The 20,093-nt window shown below is 38.7% G+C and overlaps 1 protein-coding gene across 1 annotated transcript in view; it reads left to right on the top strand.

Annotated features, from left to right (window-relative positions):
* The first annotated feature begins 3,184 nt into the window (after positions 1 to 3,184).
* Positions 3,185 to 20,093, top strand: part of LOC130201793 (polycystic kidney disease protein 1-like 2) — a 39,710-nt gene continuing 22,801 nt past the window's right edge. The window contains exons 1-13 of the mRNA XM_056426913.1: positions 3,185 to 3,503; positions 6,894 to 6,998; positions 7,555 to 7,702; positions 8,065 to 8,300; positions 9,078 to 9,268; positions 10,196 to 10,412; positions 10,508 to 10,590; positions 13,752 to 13,937; positions 15,724 to 15,861; positions 16,056 to 16,196; positions 16,436 to 16,560; positions 17,906 to 18,026; positions 18,268 to 18,399. Coding sequence (XP_056282888.1) covers positions 3,185 to 3,503; positions 6,894 to 6,998; positions 7,555 to 7,702; positions 8,065 to 8,300; positions 9,078 to 9,268; positions 10,196 to 10,412; positions 10,508 to 10,590; positions 13,752 to 13,937; positions 15,724 to 15,861; positions 16,056 to 16,196; positions 16,436 to 16,560; positions 17,906 to 18,026; positions 18,268 to 18,399 — 2,142 coding nt within the window. The remainder of the gene's footprint in view (positions 3,504 to 6,893; positions 6,999 to 7,554; positions 7,703 to 8,064; positions 8,301 to 9,077; positions 9,269 to 10,195; positions 10,413 to 10,507; positions 10,591 to 13,751; positions 13,938 to 15,723; positions 15,862 to 16,055; positions 16,197 to 16,435; positions 16,561 to 17,905; positions 18,027 to 18,267; positions 18,400 to 20,093) is intronic.

The raw sequence follows: 20,093 nt of genomic DNA, 5'->3' as shown, positions 1-20,093 counted from the left end.
GGACGAGCACTGTAGAGATGCCCTTACTCGAGTCTTCTTTCCAGCTCTCATTTCTCTCTCTCCGCTGCAAAGGTGGATACTATGGAAGCCCATTTCAGTAAGTAAAATAAAAAAATGAGGTGAAAATGTAGCTGTGATAATAAAAATGTTCCTATGTGAAGTCAAAATTAGGAGATAGAAAGAAGAAATTATGAGAGAACCACAACAATTAGACGCAGCTCTTTACTCTGAGTCTATGTGACAGATACATTATATTGTGTGTACATTAAACATGACTATACATCATGTTAGGGGACGCATTCGGGAAACCTGATTATTTGGGGTTCAACCACTGTCCTGTGTTCCCTGTGAAATATGGAAACCTTCAGCTCTATGATGTCGACAGGTAAGCAAAACATACAGGAACCAAGTGGGAGAAGCAAATAACACGCCGAAGATGTACCTTCATTTGTGTACAATTAACCCTTTACAGGGCACTTATATTCCCTTATATATACACATGGCACACAAATATATATATATATATATATACACACATACTTATATACAGGACTGTCTCAGAAAATTAGAATATTGTGATGAAGTTCTTTATTTTCTGTAATGCAATTAAATAAACAAAAATGTCATGCATTCTGGATTCATTACAAATCAACTGAAATATTGCAAGCCTTTTATTCTTTTAATATTGCTGATTATGGCTTACAGCTTAAGAAAACTCAAATATCCTATCTCTAAATATTAGAATATCATGAAAAAGTATACTAGTAGGGTATTAAACAAATCACTTGAATTGTCTAATTAACTCGAAACACCTGCAAGGGTTTCCTGAGCCTTGACAAACACTCAGCTGTTATAAATCTTTTTTTTTACTTGGTCTGAGGAAATATTAAAATTTTATGAGATAGGATTTTAGAGTTTTCTTAAGCTGTAAGCCATAATCAGCAATATTAAAAGAATAAAAGGCTTGCAATATTTCAGTTGATTTGTAATGAATCCAGAATGCATGACATTTTTGTTTTTTTAATTGCATTACAGAAAATAAAGAACTTTATCACAATATTCTAATTTTCTGAGACAGTCCTGTACATACATGCATATATGTAGATATATAAATATATATATATACATATATATACTTATATATATTTATATATACAGACACATACATATACATACATGCATATGTGTATATATATATAAATATATATACATATATATATATACATGTATGTACAGTATATATGTATGTATACAGTATATCCATATACAGGACTGTCTCAGAAAATTAGAATATTGTGATGAAGTTCTTTATTTTCTGTAATGCAATTCAAAAAACAAAAATGTCATGCATTCTGGATTCATTACAAATCAACTGAAATATTGCAAGCCTTTTATTCTGATTTATTGCTGATTATGGTTTACAGCTTAAGAAAACTCAAATATCCTATCTCTAAATATTAGAATATCATGAAAAAGTATACTAGTAGGGTATTAAACAAATCACTTGAATTGTCTAATTAACTCGAAACACCTGCAAGGGTTTCTGAGCCTTGACAAACACTCAGCTGTTATAAATCTTTTTTACTTGGTCTGAGGAAATATTAAAATTTTATGAGATAGGATTTTAGAGTTTTCTTAAGCTGTAAGCCATAATCAGCAATATTAAAAGAATAAAAGGCTTGCAATATTTCAGTTGATTTGTAATGAATCCAGAATGCATGACATTTTTGTTTTTTTAATTGCATTACAGAAAATAAAGAACTTTATCACAATATTCTAATTTTCTGAGACAGTCCTGTATATATATATATATTCACTTATAACTACACACAGCAAATATATATACGTCCATATCTTTATATATATATATATATATATATATACATATAAATATATATATACATGTATGTACAGTATATATATATATATATATTTACATACATACATATCTTAAGGGATCTTACTACTCTTAAAGAAATAGAGAGGTGTCGTGTTAGTGGCTCTTTTGTTAACACATAAATAAAAGTAAACAAACAATATTTTACAGTTAGCTCTGAACTTAACAAGATGAAACATTTAGTTCATTAATAAAGAGAAATTATGCAGTATATCACAATATACTCACTACGTTTTCGCTCAAATGCACATGTGGTGGCTACAGACACCCCCATACAGCACGACATCAGGAAAATAGACATTATTTTACAGGCTATATCTTCTGAACGCAATGGGATATCAACAACATTTTGAAGAATGTTGATGATATTGATTCAATGATCGTCTACAAAAAAGCTGGTAGCAATCAGACCCAGTGTTCAGGAGTTCAAAGATCTAAATAGGTGCATTTTAACCATTCAATTGGCTTCTCATGTGGAGCTCCTTCAGCTGTAGAGGTGTAGAACAAGTCCATCTGACGTAAGAACGGAGGAGCCTGTCTAACATCTGTGGGGCGAAAATAGTTCACCAGTACAGTTCAGTAAGCCTGCCGAATTTGCTGAGCTTTCGAGTATGAGAGAGACTTAAAAAATGCAGCTTGAAGGTGTTGGTGCTCAGGCCCCGAGTAGCCATTCTATTACTGTATATACAGAGGGTACGGAAAGTATTCAGACCCCTTGACAATGTTCACTCTTTGTCGCCTTTGCAGCCATTTGCTAAAATCAAAAAAGTTAATTTTATTTCTCATTAATGTCACTCAGCACCCCATCTTGACATAAAAAATGAAATGCAGAAATTTCAGCAAATTTATTATAAAAGAAAAAATGAAATATCACATGGTCATAAATATTCAGATCCTTTGCTGTGACGCTCATATTTAACTCCCATGCGGTCGATTTCTTCTGATCCTCCTTGAGATACTTTCCGTACCCACTGTATATATAGATATATGTTATTTTGTATTAGTGGTGTGAATTATTGGCTAACCCGATATAACCTCAAGCTCTCGCCATCTGGTCGAAGCTGCCTTCTCGTGTTTCAGCTCTGTGTCATGCATTCATTGTTCTTTGAGAGACGATAGCTGTTCTAGTAAAACAATGGCCCACTGAATTGAGAGAGGCTCATGTTGGACCCATTTAAAAGCATGACGTGACCAGGTGTGTGTGTGTGTGTGTGAGAGCATTAGATGGAAGGGTGAAACTGCAAGAGCACTAAGAAGTTGAAAAAGAGAGAAGTAAAAACCGAGACGATGCGCTGGACGTTTGTCCACCTGCTGATGCTGCCGACACTCGTCTGTCCGTCTTGCGCTGCGGTCGAGGCGAATGTTCCCGCCAGCTGCCCGGAGCACCAGAGGGCCTTCGGCGGCTCCTGCTACGAGTTTGTGGATCTCCGGCATAGTTTCGTCAGTGCACAGGCTCGGTGCGAGCAGCGCGGTGGACACCTGGCGTTCATCCACGATGAAGAAACTCAACATTTCCTTCAGAGACTCTCGGACCCCGAGAAGGATGTGTGGCTCGGACTGGCACCCGACGCCACTCTGAACTTACGACATTATGCAACCCCTGAAGGTAAGAAAACCAAAGTGGAAAAATGTATGCGCTAAATAACATAACTGTACACATCTGCTGTCATGCAGATGTGTACAGGTGTTCATCCACCTGAGATGCATGAGTTTAATTCTGCTTGTAACAAAAAATTATTATGAGATTTTACATTATTTCTGATGGTGATTTAAGGTAAAAGTCTTGGAAATGATGGTTAATTTGGTACAATTGTGTCCAACTTCTCTGATTGGACTGTGATGTTTCATGTTGTTGATTGTGAGTTAACTGTGTGGAATTGTTGTCCTTTTATTTCATTTTTAACAGAAGAGCTGTCCACAATAGTTATTTACTAAGTTATTAATGCCCTAATTGTTTGCACTGAGCTACACAGCTCGATTCTTTAAGTAGTTGAGAAATAAAGATCCCATAATTTTGTGTCTGGTGTCATACCAAATTTCACGGACCTACATATTTAACCCTTGTGTTGCCTTCGGGTCATTTTGACCTGAATCAATATTACACCCTCCCCCCGCCTTTGGGTCATTTTGACCCGATTCAATGTTTCACCCTCCTGTTACCTTTATATTTACTAACATATTTTACCCTTTGGGTTCAATTTGACGCCAGCAATTAAAACCTCCAGAAAATTATTAGAATTAATATTGTTTTCCAAGTTTAAGTGTGAGGCACTTTATGTTTGTTTGTTGACTCCCGAAAGAACACCGACATTAAATATTGAATGGGGTCAAATTAATCCTAAGGCGGGGGGAGGGTGTAATATTGATTCGGGTCAAAATGACCCTAAGGCAACACAAGGGTTAAAAACATATATATATATACAGGACTGTCTCAGAAAATTAGAATATTGTGATAAAGTTCTTTATTTTCTGTAATGCAATTAAAAAATATTAATATTAAAAGAATAAAAGGCTTGCAATATTTGAGTTGATTTGTAATGAATCCAGAATGCATGACATTTTTGTTTTTTTAATTGCATTACAGAAAATAAAGAACTTCATCACAATATTCTAATTTTCTGAGACAGTCCTGTATACATATATATTCATATATATATAAATATATATATATATTAATAGGATATATATAAATAATATATATATATTTAAATATATACAGTATATCTATATAGATATATATACTATATTTGTTTTAATCTATATATCTATACATATATAAAATATATTTAAAAAGATCTATAAATATATATGTTTTAAAAGTATATATATAAATAATATATTTTTAAAATATATACATATATCTATAGATAGATGTAAATATTATATATTTTTTAATCTATATATCTGACCTGCAGAAAAAGCAGTACATTCTATGGAGTAGTGAGAAACATCATTATGACTTCCTGCTCCTTCTACACCCAGCCACTTCAGTTCAAACTGTGCACACACACTCTGTATATGTGTGTGTGTGTTCCATCCTCAGGTGCTCTCTCTTGGCTGGATGGTTCACCTGTCACCTATTCAAACTGGGTGAGCAGCCCGCCGCCCGGAGCAGCTTGCGGACACGCGCTGAGACACTCGGGCTTCCAATGGGAAGCGACAAGAGACTGCCACAAAAAACTGAGCTTCATCTGTCAGTTTGGTACGTACTCTGACTCCTCGCAATGGCAGAAAACACCGCAGCATATACTAAAATAAACTCATGTTGCATTGTTTTGGTGCCTTTCCTAGACTCTGGGAGATCCATTGTGTGTGCGGGGGCAAACCCCTCTGTGCAGTGCAGTTCTGGTCAAGTCGTGATGATAGACGGCGGCTTCTACGGTCGTAAGAACTTTCATTACTGTCGATCCACGCCCCCCCCACCGATAACATCCACGGGACACCAGTGTGGCTGGTTGGATGTTGTAGAACCATTAACAGGTAAGACATGCTCAAATTTAGAATTATTTCCATGTCACGTAGTCATTTTGTTATGACAATAATAACATAATAATAATAAATAAATAATAATAATAACAAGTAATAATAATAATAATAAATAAATAAATTATAATTTATAATAATAATACTAGTAATAAATAATAATAATAATAAATACTAATAACAATAATAATATGTCGAATTCATATTGCGTAAAATATAATAATTATTCTAATAAATAAAAGTTATCCTCCTCTGTTGCTCTCCTGAAGGTTTCTTCCCTTTTTTCCCCGTGAAAGTTTTTTTTTCTATTTTTTGGGAGTTTTTCCTGATCCGATGTGAGGTCAAAGGTCAGGGATGTCGTATGTGTACAGATTGTAAAGCCCTCTGAGGTAAATTAGTAATTTGTGATGTTGGGCTACACAAAATAAACTGAATTGAATTAATTTCGACCCATTAAAGGATTTGATCTACACAATACACCCACTCAGCTTCATAGTAGCTCCTCTCATTTGACATGGTGAGCTCAATAGGAAAACAAATCTGAATAGGAAAACAAACACTCATGCCTCGTGAAAAGGTTCTGCATGGATTAAAACTGTGACGATACTCAACCCATGTTTGAGGGAAGTGATTGCCAGATGTCGTAAAGTACATAAAGACCTTTATTTGCCCATCAGGTCATACGGAAGGGAAAAAAAACCCACACAATGATAACTTAAGAGCCTTATAGATGAATCAATGATATCCATCCAGTCAATATTGACTTGTGCTTTTAACTAATGGCAAAAGCAGACTTCCCATCCATTCATTGTCCAAACGTGGTCATTCTGTTCATGTTCATGGGACACGGAGGCCTTTCCCAGCATGCATCGGGTCAGAGGGAGTGGAGTGTACATGCTGTACAAGTTAGATTTCAAATTTTAATTCACCTAACTACCCTGTACTTGAAGAAGCAGGAACGAAGGCGAAACTTCTGCATTGCACATTCAATTACAGAGGTTACATGTGCAACGTATGTTTTTATGCCAATAGTCAGCAATACTATTCATAAAATAATGTTATAATTTTAATATATGTATACTACTATGTTATTATGTTTTCATTATTTTATAATGACCTCAAACTCTTATTTGTTTATTTGTATTATCCATTCTTTTGTGAGAAAGGAGGTCCTCTTCACGCCAAGTTTCTACAGTCGCCCAGAATGGACAAATCAAAAAGGTCTTTTGCGTTTCTTACGTTACCTGAAGGCCACACGGTTCTCCGACAGGCTTGTAAAAGGGAGCGATTTCAGTCGGATGCAATCTGCAACCTCACCACTAGAGGCCACTACATCCTCCGTACACACTGCTCCGTTAAACACAGGCTGGAGGTGTGATTAGAGTTCCCACTGCGCCTCTGGAACTGATATTGAGTTTTGATCTGGAAGACTTTCAATGATGCCATACTCGTTGCCATGTGTTGCCAATAGTACGCTGATTGCGTTCTCTTATGTTCTCCTTGTGTTCTCCAGCTCACTGCCACGGCCGGCAGGTGTGCCAGGTTGCTGCAGTGGTGGACTCCCTGGTTGAGCCGTGTCCTCAGAGCTACCTGTCTGTGGACCACCACTGCACAGACGGTAGGTCACGGCAAATGTTTTTTATCTTTTAAAAACAGATGCGATTGTTTCCTATTCCACTCGTTATTCACTTGTTTCCAAGTGGACATAAGATGAAACACCATATAACTACGGAGAGAATATTACAATATGTGGCAACCTCTCTAAAAACACATCAAAAGACATCATGGTCTTAAAAGAAAACTTCCCTTTTCAACACATGGTGGTGGAGTTTAATTAAAAGATGAAAAAAGGCCTATTTTGCCTACTTTTGTCAAGCAGTTACCCCAAAATCCAAACTTCAACAAGTCCTTTTTGGGTTGTATTTGTACATCTCCTCTTGAGTCTAAAGTAGTTACAGCAACCAACTAAACTATGACTTAAAGTTTGTGCTCATGCATACAGAAATATGTCAAGGAAATATCTGATGTAATAAATCTGTTTATTTCATAATGTAATATTGTGTGAATCAGAAACGGAGACGGAGAAAAACATCTCGATACTTACATGTTCCCCGATGTGGTCTTGCTGTATTAAATATTACATATTTGTAAAGATGCTCATCATCTCCATCCAGGGCTCACGCTGTCAGTGAGCGCCGTGGCAGCTGTTTTTGACGACGTCACCATCAGCGTGGCGTGGCTCTTACGTGAGACTCAGGGAACGCCCAGCTGCAAGATCAGTACCGGAGACGGACGAGTTGTTTACCTGCGCAGTCCAGAGGGGTGAGTAAATCCTGTGCTTTTATTTTGAAGGATTTAAAAATTAAATGGGTTTATATTATAATATTAGAGGAGTGTTCTCATGTATAATATTTCAACACTCAAATAAACAATAATCAAATGCAAAGGAAGTAGTTTATACGTGTATATGTTTCAGTACTGGCCCTTTAAGAGGCAGCCATGATGCTGATGTGGCCCACGGGGGAAATGAGTTTGACGCCCCTGCTCTATGCTTTAATTTCAGAGTACATTGAGAAATTAAACTGTGTGTACATTTCAATAAAAACTGGAGAAATGGAGGTGTTCTAAAAAGTTTGACCGCTAGTGTACACGTAACCTGTGCTATGGATGCTTTTTCCTCTCAGGTTGGAGAGCAGCGAGGTGCACAGGTATACTCACCCGGGCACATTTGTTGTGGCGGTCGAATGCGGCACCGGCAGCGGCGTTCACGTGGCGGCTCAGAGCACGATCGCCATCCAAGAACCCATCACGGTGTTCGGTGGCGTCCGGTGCTTCGCCGGGGGCCGCCGGTCCTTTCAGGCCAACGGCTGCCAGACCCTCCAGGGAGAGGCGCTTCTCATTGAAATGGCGGTGAAGGCAGGTGGGTGCGTGGCGTCGTTGATCTTGTCCAATCGGAAATCCCTGCATCAAGTTTCTTGAGTTTTTGTTGTTTCGTTTAACTCCCATATCAAAAAATAGATTTTGTTCTGAAGTGTTATTTATCGATCGGAATTGTTTTTTAGTGTGAGTCATCACGTTTTTGATATTTTGGGCCGTAGAGATGTCTGCCTTCTTTCAATGTGGCGGGACCATATATATACTGTATATATATATATATATATATATATATATTTATTTTTGCTTCCCATTATATTGGCAAGAAGAAAGACATCTCTACATGTACATATATATATATATATATATATACAGTATATATATATACACATTACATATATACACATGTGGATATGTGGAGGAACAATAGTGTGTACATATATATATATATATATATTTATAAATAGTATAATTCTCCCACATATACACATATATTCATGTATATATATATATATGTATATGTATATATTTATATATACATTCTAACATATATGTGGAGGAACTATAGTGTGTGTATGTATATATATATATATATATATATATATATATATATATACATACACTATAGTTCCCTCACATATACACATATATTTATGTATATATATAAATCATTATATTGACGAGTAGACAGACATCTCTCCAAAACAACTCACACCAAAACAATCTAGATTAATAAAGTTGAAAGACAGTAAGTATTTTTGATGAAGGGGTGAACTTAACCCTTTCAAAATCGATCCTTTTGTTTTCTCTTTTCTTTCCGAAGGTTCAAACGTGAACTACAGAATCCAGAGGGATGACACGTTGTTGCTGGGTTCCTCCGTATTTAGAGGAAATGTTCCCGAGAACATCTCCGTGACTCCAGAGGCGATGCAGCGGCTCGGGCCCGGCTGCCACCGGCTGACCCTCTACGCATCCAACATGGTCACGGAGCGGGAGGTGTGCACACACCTGCAGGTACATCAACGGCCGCCGAGTGACCGGGTCATTTCATATCAATAAAGGAATAAGCAACATGATGCATCAATCCTTTATGTGTAAGTCCCCATTGTGATAGAGGGGTATGAAGTATGAGAGTTACAGTTGACATGTTGATCATTTGATTACGGAGTTGATATGTCAAGTGAAGGCACTCTGAATTAGAAATGTTCGAAACCTTTAAATATAGCATCACCTAAAAGGGTTAGGGTACATAACTCATAACATAGCTCTCTACTGCTCCTAGTGGTCAAACACAGAAACGGTTCAATATCAGTATTTTTTAATTACCAATAGCCCAATAAGAAAATACCCCAAAAAACGTGAGAGATTGCTATTGTTGATCATATTAATAATAATAATAATAATATTAATACAAATAAAATAAATTAAAATAAATATATAAATAAAATAAATATAAATAAATAATAAAAATACTCATACAAATAAAAATGAATAAAATAGCAGTGATAATAATAATAAGAATACATCTTCTTCATATATGTTGGGTTCTGAGTCTTCATCCTTCACTAATAATAATAATCATAATAATAATAGCAGTGATAATAATAAATATTGATTACTAGTTGACTATTCACCAATAATAGATCTTCTGCATACATGTTGGGTTCTGAGTCTTCATCCTTCACTACACTGCAGTGAAAGATGACAACCCTTCTAAACCAATAAATATAATAAATAATAATAATAATAGCAATGATAATTGTAAATATTGATTACTAGTTGACTATTTACCAATAATAGATCTCCTGCATATATTTTGGGTTGTGAGTCTTCATCCTTCACTACACTGTTGTGAAAGATGGCAACCAATAATAATAATAACTTGCATCAGAAGGGGAAGTTGACGTGTTTCTCCTTGTTCTAATGCTTCATGCACTGCAGGTGTGTGTGTTGGAGAGGGTAGGCGGGCTCCGGGCCTCCGTGTCTCCAGAGGGGGGGGATCATCTCCGCTCTCCGGGTCTGACTGTCGGTGTTTCCCTGGACCGCGGGGCGCCGGTGCTGCTCCTCTTCTCTCTGACCGGAGACAACAGCTCGCACTACGACACCAGAGAAATGAAAACAGGCGAGGGCGTCTTTCATCTTGCGAATCCAATTCAAGGTATGGAAGACGTATTCAAAACACTGAAAAAACACACCATTATTATTATTATTTGATATGAGCTGATTATTATTTTAATATATGCTTCTCTCCAGGACCCGTACGTGTGAAACTCAGAGCGTGGAACGACCTCTCCTCTCTGGAAGTGGAAGTGTTGGCTTTCTGTGGCGAAGATCCGGTAACTAAACTAAATGGCCACGGCTACTTGAAACCGGTGTTACGGTTTAACAAGCGACCGCGTTAACTGCCGACTTTGAACCGAACGCGTCCGTTGTTGTCGTGGTTACAGACAGCCGTTGAAAACAGGAAGAGAACATGTAGCTAGCTCGCCTCGTGCTAGCTACTATATTACTATGTATGGTAGCCTATATATTATTTATGTATATGAGATGGTTTGACACTGTAATACAAAATTAAACCAAGCGGCATTCACGAGGACACCTATACGTGTTCTCGACCCTATTTTACGAACGGCTGTCGTAACTAGGACAACAATGGACGTGTTCGGCTGAGAAGTCACCAGTTGACAAGGTCGCCAGTTGAACCGTAAAACCGGGCGTTCGTTTTCTTCTTTTTAAATTGTTGTCGGAATTGTTGATTATTTTCTTGCAAAGCATTTTTTTTTTTAAATAAATCTTTTTTCTTTTTTTTCAGAGAAAGAAACCCATTAGAGTTGCCAGAAGTATTAAATTTGACATCATTGTAACTCCTTCAAATGTATTATTTAACACAAATGATGTCACCCAGCTATCATTGAAGGATGCGGACAAATTCATAAACGACAACATGATATACCAGTGGTCATGCAGTAAGAATTGTGCTTTTTATACTCTCTCAACACAAATATTAATAATTTAATGTTTTGTAAGTTTCATATTGAAAAATTTTAAGTTTCAAAAGGTAGCTTATGTTGATTGCCTGAGCCGCAGATTAAGCCACAACATTAAATGTACATGAGTTTGTTAAACCCCCTTGTTAGTGTAGCTGCATAAACCTTTTAAAGCTTTTCATTTATGGCAAATATAAAAGCTTTAACAGCCAACCGCTGCAAGTTAAGCACACTTTAGGATGTGAATTGTTGAACAACTTTTTTAACATTGACTCATATGAGAAGAATCTTGTTAAATACATTTTTCTAAATGGGCCTTGATGGCCACAAGCATGATTTGGTGCTAAAATTCATAAATAAATGTCCCCATCCTCACCATATTGATGTAGATTACATGGAAATTAAAAGCTTTGCTCATGCATTTTTAAAATAATTTTTATCGTGGAATACAGACACGTGGTGCATCGTTTAGGTTTTTAAATTGGGTTAAATGAGTGGAACAGAATGATTAATGTCTTTGTATCTGAATACAAGTATAACAGTATAATTCTTTCACACACATAATGATCATAATTAGTCCTGCATTTTTTTATATAAGCATGTCAATTGTCATTGCAGTCGAATAATAACTTTCCTTGTTGATTTACAGCACATCCATGTAAATGCCAAACACAGTTGGAGGGACTGACTTACAACATTTCAGGAGATTGCCTGCCATCTCCATTTTTTTTTGATAGATATCATTTTAAAGTGATAGAACGAAGTAACAATAATGTGAAGAGAACGAAATCCACATGCATCACCCTTACCCCTCAGGAGGAATTGCCAATAAGGTAATGGAAATGTTTCTGCTGTGATCACGAAGACGTATGCTGTTGAAGATTTTCTGACATTGTGACCATACTTTACGATAAACTAATCAGAGTAAGCAGAGAGCTGAAATTGAGTTTAATTAGGTTGTTCTGCATTTTTTGCCGATATATATATTTTTTACCAGACAGCTTTTGTTTTTAGAAGTAAAAAATCGTACCAACTTATCTATGTATTTTTTGTTTCGCAGTCTCATTTGCACTGAAGGCTGTAACCCGTTATGGCAGAACAAGAATGCAAAAATTGAAATGACATGTGTCGGAGTTTGTCCAGAAGTCAAGTGGTACATTGAGGACCCGCGAGATGAGAACAATTGGGAGGTAGGTCTCGTAAATGTTGTGTGAAAAAATCAATGAAAAAGTGAATTTAAATTGCATTTTTATTTATTACAGGCGGAGACAAAAAACTGCTACAAAGATGCGAAGACAAAGCCTCTGATCAAGCGAGCGGATGGCGGGGCTCAAGTCTATGTGGATTTTAACACTCTCATGCAAGACAGGAAAAAAATCACTGTGGTGGCGATCTCTAGTAGGTATTATTATTATTATTATTAGTCTGAAATAATATTAACTCTGTGAATTATCTTGCGTTGGTCTCTGGACCATTTTTGTGTTTCATGCGTTTTCTGATGTGAACCGAGCGATGACGTTTAATTCATGCAATACGATGAATTCCACTGTCAGAGCGACCAGTAATATTTTGATGTATAAAGGATTCAAATGTTGGTTTGAAACATTGACTGTCTAATCAGCTCACCTGTCTTTGCAAGAGAGCACCTGTAGTTCTTGAAAGTATTACACTACACCTTGTCTTTTTTCCTTTAGAATCGGGCAATGTACCTCTTTACAAAAAATACATTATAGATACAACAGAAATTGGAACCACCACTACTCCCGCCACCTCAACATCAACTGCCACTAGTGAAACCACTTTGACCTCCACCTCATCATCAACTGACACTAGTGGCACCACTACTACCTCCACTTCATCAACTGACACTAGTGGCACCACTACTTCATCAACTGACACTAGTGGCACCACTACTACTTCCACCTCATCATCAACTGACACTAGTGGCACTAGTGGTCCCACCTCAACCACTGCTACAACCAGTGATGCATCTCCGTCACCAATCAGCACCAACGCTGACCGCCTTCAGTGTAGCATATCACCGCAGAATGGATCCACCCTTGATCTTTTCACTCTAACGTGCAACAATGAAATCTGCCCTAACTGCCAGTATTGTTTTAAGACCGATAAGGGTAAGTTATCCAGATGATCAAATACATATGTGAGAAGAGAGCAGATGTCGTCATATAATAACTTTCAGAGTGCTTTTCCAGAAAGCTATGTATCTAACTTTTGTTTTCACATTGCCAGGCATCCAGCTGCATTGCGTTCAAAACAATGAAGTGAAGTCTGTCTTCCTTCCTGTTGGAGACAGCAGTTCCAACGACAAACTAATTATCAGAGCAACCGCAACAAGTGACAGTTTCGATGCTAGCGGCACTATAATTGCAACGGTTTGTCAAATATATGATTTTTTTTCAAAAGTGGGCTACTAACAGAACAGGATCCAATGGAAATGCTTGAATTATTCCTTTACGCTGCAGTGAGAAAATGTCTTTTTTTTCCCTCAGGTGAAGGATTTCACTGCAACCTCGACCTCTTCAATTCAGGATGTTCAGGCTTCTGTGGAGAATACCGTGGTTCAGCTAAAGAAGCAAGGTCTTCTGTTAGGAGAAACTGTGGGACCACTCGTCAGTTCTGTGTCCAATAAACTGAATGAGGAATCGGATGAATTGAACAGAGACATGAGGCAAAAGGTACATTAGACCTGTTAAAACGGTGTAAACAGTCTGCAGAGGTTCAACAGAATTATACCCAGAAATGACTTCACGCAGAGTTACTCCGAAAGCCTGCCCTAGTTCTCAGGTTAGATGCAGGGTGACGGGAGAACTCAAATTTAGCTAATCCGGCAGACATTAACAGTCCCGGGATAGCCTACCTCAGGCCGAGCATTCCTCCCATTCTGAACCAGCGCATGTTTGTTGGAATAAATGAAGAACTTTGAACATTTGGGAAGTCAAAATCCGGCGATAACAATCTATTTAATAATAAGAGATCAATGATCTTAAGCATATATTTTCAGGGCTCTCAAGTTTTGAAGACAGGCAAGCGTGACATTTCCATCAGCACCCGATGCTCACCTGTGCGCGCATCGCAGCTGAGCATTGCGCGCGCCGGCATCGAGCCGGCATCGAGCCGGCATCGAGCCGAGAAGAGTTGTTGACGGGGGGGAGTGTGCTAGTGACTATTTTTTTGCTCCGTCCCGATGCGCGCAGACCGGCGTCGGAGCTCTGCAGCGACCGCGATCGACGTATTGAGCACCCCTGCATTCAAGCATTTAAATAGCCAAGAGTTTTTTTCAGCGTGAGAAATACGATGTGTGGCGGGAGTGCGTGAGTTAAGACTGAAATGCGTGAGTCTCACGCTCAATGCGTGAGACTTGAGAGCCCTGTATTTTCTCGGCCAAGGGCGTCTCCTGGTTTCAGTAAACACAGGCTCCTAGCTAGCAGCTAGCAGCTATCAACTAACAGCTACCAGCTAGCAGCTATCAACTAACAGCTACCAGCTAGCAGCTAACAGCTAGCAGCTATCAACTAACAGCTAGTAGGTTCTGTCTCACTAAAACCACGAGAAAGAATGATTCGCCCTGTACAAATGTCTCACTTTGGTTAAATACTCCCTTCTGCTGGACTTAAGGCCAATCCCAGTATCTAGTCTTAGGCAACAAGCAAGTACCTTTCAATGACACAACATGCTATTGCTAACCGCTGTGCGAGGGAAGCTTCTCCAAAAAAAGAACACAAGCTGTTTCTCACTTCTGGTTTTTAAAGTAGCCTACTGTGTATATATATATATATATATATATGACACAATGTAGGCAATGTTTCCATTTCATTCCGCATCCCAACGCGGTGGACCTGTTAGTCGGCTCTGAGTCTACATGAGCGGCTTCCGGCTCAACGATGTGGCTGAAAACCTTTTCATTTAATTTGGATTTCAACTAATGTCATGACTTCACATTATTACCATTATTACAAATATCTTTATTTTCTTTACCGATTCTCTCATTTTAATTACCCTTATTGGTCTCTGAAAATATAGTCAAGATATTAACACGGTGACAAATAATGATTTTCATTTGAAATATACATTTTGTTCTTCAAACTTATAGCTCAAAGGAAGGCCAGTTTTGTAGCTTTTCTCACCAGCATAACTGTTTTCAGCTGTGCTAACGTAATTGCACAATAGTTTTCTAACCCTCCACCAGTCTTTTAAGGCGATGACACAATGTACCATTAGAACACTGGAGATGGGCCTCTATACACCTATGAAGAGATTTCATTAACAACCAGAGAATAGTCATTTACCACATTAACAATGTAAAGAGTGTATTCATGATTAATTTAATGTTATCTTCATTGAAAAAAAACAGTGCTTTTCTTTGAAAGATAAGGACATTTCTAAGTTTTCTTTTTCTTTTTCTAAGTGACCACAACCTTTTGAATGAGAGTGGACATGTTTGGATGTGTTTGTCTGTTGAAGCTTCGGGAGACGCTGCTGGAGATATTGATTGACACAGTAAAAGAAGCTCCGCCCAAAACTCCAGAAGTAGTTCACGTGATAGCCAAAGCTCTTGCTGCTCTCGTCCAGAAGGGCACTGAGCTCAGCACCTCTGCCCAGGTACTGTGCTTTGACCTCCACCCTGAGCAGAAAATAACACTATAGTTCACAGCTTTTAGTTTTTTTTTTTTTAATCACTGTGTATAAAATATATTTTGAGGCAGGATATTAGAGGTGAGGTATCTAATGTTTTACGTCTGGCAAAAAAATCTCAAAGAAATATGTTTGTCCCAATAATTGATTCCTGTGTTCAGGTAGAGGCTTCTCTCCTCTTTGTAAACCTGAGCTCAAATCTGCTCGACATAGACGTGAACAATGACAACGTGAATAAAGTTCACGCTGCAGCCAGCAGCATCGTGGAGGGTGCAAGCAACATCCTGGACTATTCTTCCGACGTAAGTGTTGGGCTACTTCTCCACCCTTGTGGGAAAAAAAGTGAATTGAATAATCTGTAGCCCCTAATGGAACAAACAGACCATATCCCTGTGAAATATGATTGTCTATTACCAACAACTTGGGCTAAAATGTCATCAAATACGAAGAGTTTAGGGACCAGGAGCGTGGCCGGTGATATCCATATATCCATATTGTCTGAATGGCCACATGTCTAAATTAGCATTGTTATCCCTTGCAGAAAAGCATCTCCGATGCCCTTCTCCTGTCTCTGAGCAATACACAGAGTGTACTGTTGGGGTATATAGAAACCAACAAAGCGCCAACCATCATCAAACAAGCTAACGTTTGTGTGCTTGTAAATAGGTAAGTTCTTCTTCAGAGATAGATGTAAAACAATAGTAAAGCATTTGAATACAAAATGTAATTTAATTGATTTCCGGTGGAGAGTTAGATGATTAGATATCCCTTGAATGGCTATGTGGTAAATATAAGACTACAGCCAGCAGCAGGCTATCATTGGTTAGCCTGGATCTCCAGGAAAGGAGCAACATCTGCCTACCAGCACCTTTGAAGCACTAACTCACACTTTATTATTTAGAAATTAGAGCACAGGTGTCAAACACAAGGCCCACTGGCCGGATTCGGCCCGCCACATCAATTTATGTGGCCCCTGACGGCTTGAAAGACACATGATCACCTTTTCTGAAAGAAATTTAAGACAAATATCCCGTGCTTTTATTTTGAAGCTTTCAAATTAAATGGATGTATGTTATAATATGAGAGAAATGTTCTCATGTACAATATCTACACTCAAATAAACAACAATCAAATGCAAAGGGAGTAGTTTATACTTTTTTGTTTCAGTACCGGCCCTTTAAGAGGCAGCCATGATTCTGATGTGGCCCATGGGGAAAATGAGTTTGACACCCCTGAATTAGAGTTTATGTGCAGATATTTTTCGGCCTGAAATCTGTGATGAAAAGTTACATCACCCAGCCAACAATATTCAGGCACACTAAATCCTGTTGGTTTTCCAAAAAGTATTTGAATTAGTAAACTACCTGTTTGCTTTTTTTATGCTAAGCTAAGCTGACCAGTTGTAACCACTGCCTAAATGTATGTGCCTGGGAAATAATAATTAAAAAAATAATTATCGTGTGATTTGAATGTAGTCCACCAGTTGCTTGCTTGCTTTTAATCCCCTAAACAAATGCATTTATTCAAAAAATAGGGTCTGTGTGCGTGTGTGTGCAATTGGATAAGCGGGAGAAACTAATTAAAGTAGACATCCAGCTTTTACCATTATTGTGCTTTGGAATTATACAGTTAATTGTCATTTTAAAAAACTTCTAATATCATACCAGGAAGGAAGTTGTGCATAAGAGAAGTGCAAGATATGAAGCCTCTCTTATACCTCTGGCATAAACATCCACAATTTAAATAATTTGGGTCTGTGATAATAATACAAAAAGTAGATTGATTGAAACCAGGGATACACATTTTGAAAGTAAAAAGCACGACTGACTATAATAACTATCTATCCATCCATCCATTATCAATACCGCTTCATCCTCATTAGGGTCGCGGGGGCGCTGGAGCCGATCCCAGCTGACATAGGGCGAAGGCAGGGGACACCCTGGACAGGCTGCCAATAACTATCTAATTAACCCATATTTGTATATCTTCTGTGTATATCTTCTCCCTGCAGAGTGACACCGGGAAGATTACACACAGAGGCTCTGAATATTCCCAACCGTTCCACCGTCACATTTTCTCTCCCAACACTACTCTCTCGTATATTACCTTCAGACGAACCAGTGGATATACGAGTGAGTGCTGTTGTGTTGATGTGTGTGTATTGTGTGCGTATTTAGGACGTTCAGTGTCTGCACAAAACGATGCAAAAGCTCACTCGCCGTCTTTGTTATGTTAATATATTTTTTTAAATACCTGGTCGATAATGAGAAATTAAAGCTTGTTAGATGAACGTTAGATCTCTTGTTTTTTCTAAATTTTTCAAAGTGTTTGACCTGTTTCTGAGATTTAACCTACTTTTGAATACTTTTACAGATGCTGACTTTAGAAAAAAAAGCATTTTCCTGGCATGAGAGAGGGGACATTAGTGGCAAAATCGGTGCTCTCTCCCTCTCAAGAGAAGATGGCTCCAATATCTCTTTGGAGAACCTGAGCGAGGACATTGAGGTAAATGCAGGTTGCAAGGTCACAAGCAGTGGCGGCTGGTGATTTTTGGGGGGGGGGGGGGAGGCCCAGTTGGGCGACGCGGTTTAAATAGCACTCAACAATGAGAAGAAAAGAGGTTTTGAGTAGAATATTGTAAAAAACAAAGCTTTATTTCAAGAACACAGCGTGCTCAACACGGTCCAATAACAACTATCAACACACTGTCACTTTGGGCATGAGAGGTTCAGAGCAGCTTTAAGAAACATTGGGTTGGGTTTCAGAGGTTTACAGAATAAAAGAGGTTCACCCTCACATGAAAGAGGTTCAGAGCAGAATAGAGTCAGAAAGAGATCACATGTTACATTGGGTGTTTGACAGAGTAGACCCACTACTGTAAAGAAAAGTAGCCTCCTCTCTTTAAAGTGGTCAAACTTCTCCATAACTCTCTGGTTAAAGTCAATCATGTCTGTAACCAGCCTGTTTCATTATTCTGGAGGGAATGTGTCTGTTTTTCAGAACTTCTTTGTTGTGTTTTCGATGCCAGTTCGGTCTCCTTCTGCTGCTCTGCTCTGCAAACAGGGTTAGCTTCATGCTGTTAGCTCGTTAGCTTCATGCTGTTAGCTAGATAACTGTGGCAAGATTCGTGCTTTACACTTGTCTGAAGCTCTTTAGACCCCTCCCCCCGTTGTAGTCCAGAGAGTTTCAGTCCCAGGACTTTGGAACAACAGACAGGGGAAACTAAACAGCATTACTCACTGAGCCTCCAGCTAACAGCTCCGTTAGCAACCTGCTCCCGTAGCTCCGTGGAGCTCTCTGGGCTGAGGGAACGATACCGGTCTCTGATTGGCCGAATTGTCCAGTCACGTGAAATAAGAAACAATGTCATTGGCCAGGGCGCACATTTTTGCGCCCCAAGATTCACGTTTCATCCGCCAATGAGAAGCCGTCCTTGCCGAAACGACCGTGAAATGTTTGCTCGCTGCCGCGCACACATGTTGGGCCAGAGCCCCGAAAATGGGGCGGGGCTTCTCTCCGTGATGATGAGTGGCGATATATTATTTATGTCACATTTAACTTAAGTGGTTGTTGACAGGCTGACGGTCTCCCACACACATTTAGCCCGTCAACACGGTATATTTACTATTTAAAGATCGAGTATGAGAGAAAATCAAAGATAAAATGTTTCTAATGCACTGGTTCATCATCCATATTCAACAATAGTTAGTTCAAACAGTAAGTCCCTTCACTCAACCCTCGCTCATTATACTGGGGTTTTGGATGGTGGCGCGGTGGTGTGTGGTCCACATCTGATAGATCGACACACAACCACAGCGGATGTGTTCAGAAACCCATGTAAACAACGCCGAGCGGCCGCAAACAAATAAAGAAAACAGGCGAAATATGAACGATACAACCATTACCATTAAAAAGCACTATCCCCATTTAGTTAATTGTGACAGCGATATGATTGATTCTGATTGAGTTGATGCGACCGACCGCGGTCCAGATGCACCACCGCCGCGGACTGCAAGTCAAGTGGCGACGTTGCAGCAGGTTTGTGGAAATGTGCCAAATCTGCTTTACACAAAAGCGTGAGCTTGATGCTATATCGCGCATAAGCCAGCGCTGAATGATCCCGCCGATATGTGGGGCCTGCACTGAGGGAGAGTCAAATGTAAGTTTTTGCAGTTGTTTCATGTAGGAGCTAATTGCGA

Source organism: Pseudoliparis swirei, chromosome 2 (assembly GCF_029220125.1).
Source record: "Pseudoliparis swirei isolate HS2019 ecotype Mariana Trench chromosome 2, NWPU_hadal_v1, whole genome shotgun sequence".
Classification (NCBI taxonomy): Eukaryota; Metazoa; Chordata; class Actinopteri; order Perciformes; family Liparidae; genus Pseudoliparis; species Pseudoliparis swirei.
This window is presented reverse-complemented; position numbering and strand designations above follow the sequence as displayed.